The sequence below is a fragment of the Dioscorea cayenensis genome, chromosome 19, assembly GCF_009730915.1.
Source record: "Dioscorea cayenensis subsp. rotundata cultivar TDr96_F1 chromosome 19, TDr96_F1_v2_PseudoChromosome.rev07_lg8_w22 25.fasta, whole genome shotgun sequence".
NCBI lineage: Eukaryota > Viridiplantae > Streptophyta > Magnoliopsida > Dioscoreales > Dioscoreaceae > Dioscorea > Dioscorea cayenensis.
This window is the reverse complement of record NC_052489.1, coordinates 15,665,235-15,667,577: the sequence shown is the minus strand read 5'-3', so window position 1 is coordinate 15,667,577 and position 2,343 is coordinate 15,665,235. Positions and strand designations below refer to the sequence as shown.

Sequence of the window (2,343 nt, the reverse complement as noted above, 5' to 3'; positions counted from 1 at the left end):
GATAAGAAATAACTATGAGTGGCTTTGTGGGCATGTGCATGTTAGTCACATGTTGACTTATGTTATATAGATATATTAGCATATATATTATTATGTTAGTATATAAGGATATATTAGCATATATTATTATGTTAGTATATTTATATATTAGCATATAATATATGCTAATAAGATTATCTCTCATTGAGTTGGATATGAGATATATATAAGTCAGGATTTTCTTATTGTTTTCTTCTTGAGACGAGCTTGAGAGTTGTTCAAGCCATCAGAGATATTCTTTATAGTGGATTTCAATTCCCGACCCCCGTGGAGACATAGGCAAGAGTGCCGAACTCCACGTAATTACTGTGTCGTGGTTTGTGTGTGTTTATCTTTCTTTCTCTATTATAGTCCTATCTTTGCATGTGTTTTGGAGACTAACCTTGACAGGTTATTGGGACATCTACGGGTGTGTTAGTACTTCCGAAAGGGGTCTTAAGTGAAGCATTAAGTCCCATCAATAACACAATACCTTTCTCAAGAAACTCAGACAATAACTTGTAAACAAAACACTCATCTTTCATCATATTGACAATTTCTGAGTAAAGCTACAACACTGAATAGAATAGCATTTGCTGTGTCATAATCCATATAACAAGCCTGCTCCTTGTCAATTGCACTTGAAACAAGTACTAAATTATCAACTTTCCAAATGCCATTGGAAATAAACAGTACCAAATTATTAATACACTTTCATCTACAACTACATCATATCTATTTTTTTTCCCCAGGTAATTACACAATTCAAATCCACAAAAATATTTGGAAAACAAAGCATAAAAAAAACAAGTACCTTTTTGAGATAACCTGTTTGTTGAAATGCCACAGTGGGGTTTTTGTTCAGAGTAGTGTATCGCATAATAGTCAAGAAGAGGAAGAAGGAGAGGAAGGGAAGGCATCCTTCACTGCCGAGGCTGCAGTCAAGTAGTTGAGCGTGTTGCGGAGAGTGTCACGCTCCCTCTTGAGCCGCGCTGCCGTGTCCTCGAGCTCCAGCAACGCCTGCTGCTCGCGCGGAGCGCCCTCAAACGTGCTCCCCACGAAGAACGAGAACGGAGTAGGGAAAAGGTTGCGCCGGAGATCCATTCCACCTTCCTTCTCCGGCTTCCCATTCAACCTGTTCGAGATCCGAATCACATCCCTCATGTGCGTCTCCACTTCGCTCGCAAGCGCCTCAACGTCATCATCCCCCTGCGGGGGTGGCCGATCCTCGAGCCAGGACACCCGAGCGACAAGGAACGGCCGGGTGCGCACGATCCCGGAAACACGGAACCGCTCTTGGCCTTTACAGATGAGGAAAAAACGGTCGTCGACAAGGCGCTCATGCTTGACAATCTCGCCGACGCAGCCGACGTCAGCGATGGTGCCGGACTCGGAGAAGATGACGCCGAATCGGAGATCAGTTTGGAGGAGCGTGTGCATCATAATTCGGTACCGGAACTCGAAGATCTGGAGGGGAAGGATGGCGCCGGGGAAGAGGACGAGTGGGAGAGGGAAAAGAGGGAGCTCGACGAGGTCATCGCCGGAGGTGCCGCCAGGGTCGGAGGAAGAGCATCGCAGGGGGATCGAGAGGCGGTGGCGGCGATCTTGGGGGGAGGAGAAGAGGGCGGTTCTGGAGGGCGAGGGAGGGCTGAGGGGTTTGGAGAGAGGGAAGGGGAGGGCGGTGGCGGCGGCGGTTGCAGCGGCCTGGCGGAGGAGAGGAGGGTAGGGGAGGATTTGGGGAACGAGAGCCATGGATTTTGGAAGCTAGGGTTTAACGGCGGAGCATTGAAGCAGTGGAGAACAGAGAGAGAGAGAGAGAGAGAGAGAGAGAGAGGGTTTTTCAGATGGGACTCATGGGAGTTTGATTGGTGGTTTCAGTTGGGTCTTGATGGAAACCAGAGAGTTCCACGTGTCCGTGTTTCTTATCTTCATTTGAGTTTTCATTAATTTTTTTTTTTTTCATTCTCAGAAACTTGAAGGATGATGGCCTCCACTCAACTCACTTGATTTTTCGTTTTTTTATAAAATACTCGTCTTTTATAAAATAGTCTTTTTTTTCTGATTCATTTATTTAAGTTATTTCTGATTCAAAAAATAAAATTATATCTATTTTTTTTAATGGGAAATACTGCAATAAAAATTTAGAAATTGTAGGAAATTATGTTTGCGGGTGGAAATTATTTGTGTTTATTTAGGACTTGTATGGCTATTATTTTTCTTTTTTATATGTATATTTTTTTTAATTGTTTTTATTTGATGGTTTAGATATATTGGAATATGGCGTGTCGTGAAAGCAATATTTTTCAAACTAAATATATTTTTTAT

The 2,343-nt window shown here is 43.1% G+C and overlaps 1 protein-coding gene across 1 annotated transcript; it reads right to left on the bottom strand.

Annotated features, from left to right (window-relative positions):
- Positions 1 to 582: 582 nt before the first annotated feature.
- On the bottom strand, positions 583 to 1,854 carry LOC120283453 (lon protease 2-like). The gene has a single exon (XM_039290145.1). It carries the CDS (start codon positions 1,768 to 1,770, stop codon positions 904 to 906), a length of 867 nt encoding a protein of 288 aa, XP_039146079.1. The 5' UTR covers positions 1,771 to 1,854; the 3' UTR covers positions 583 to 903.
- Between the last annotated feature and the right edge of the window lie 489 nt (positions 1,855 to 2,343).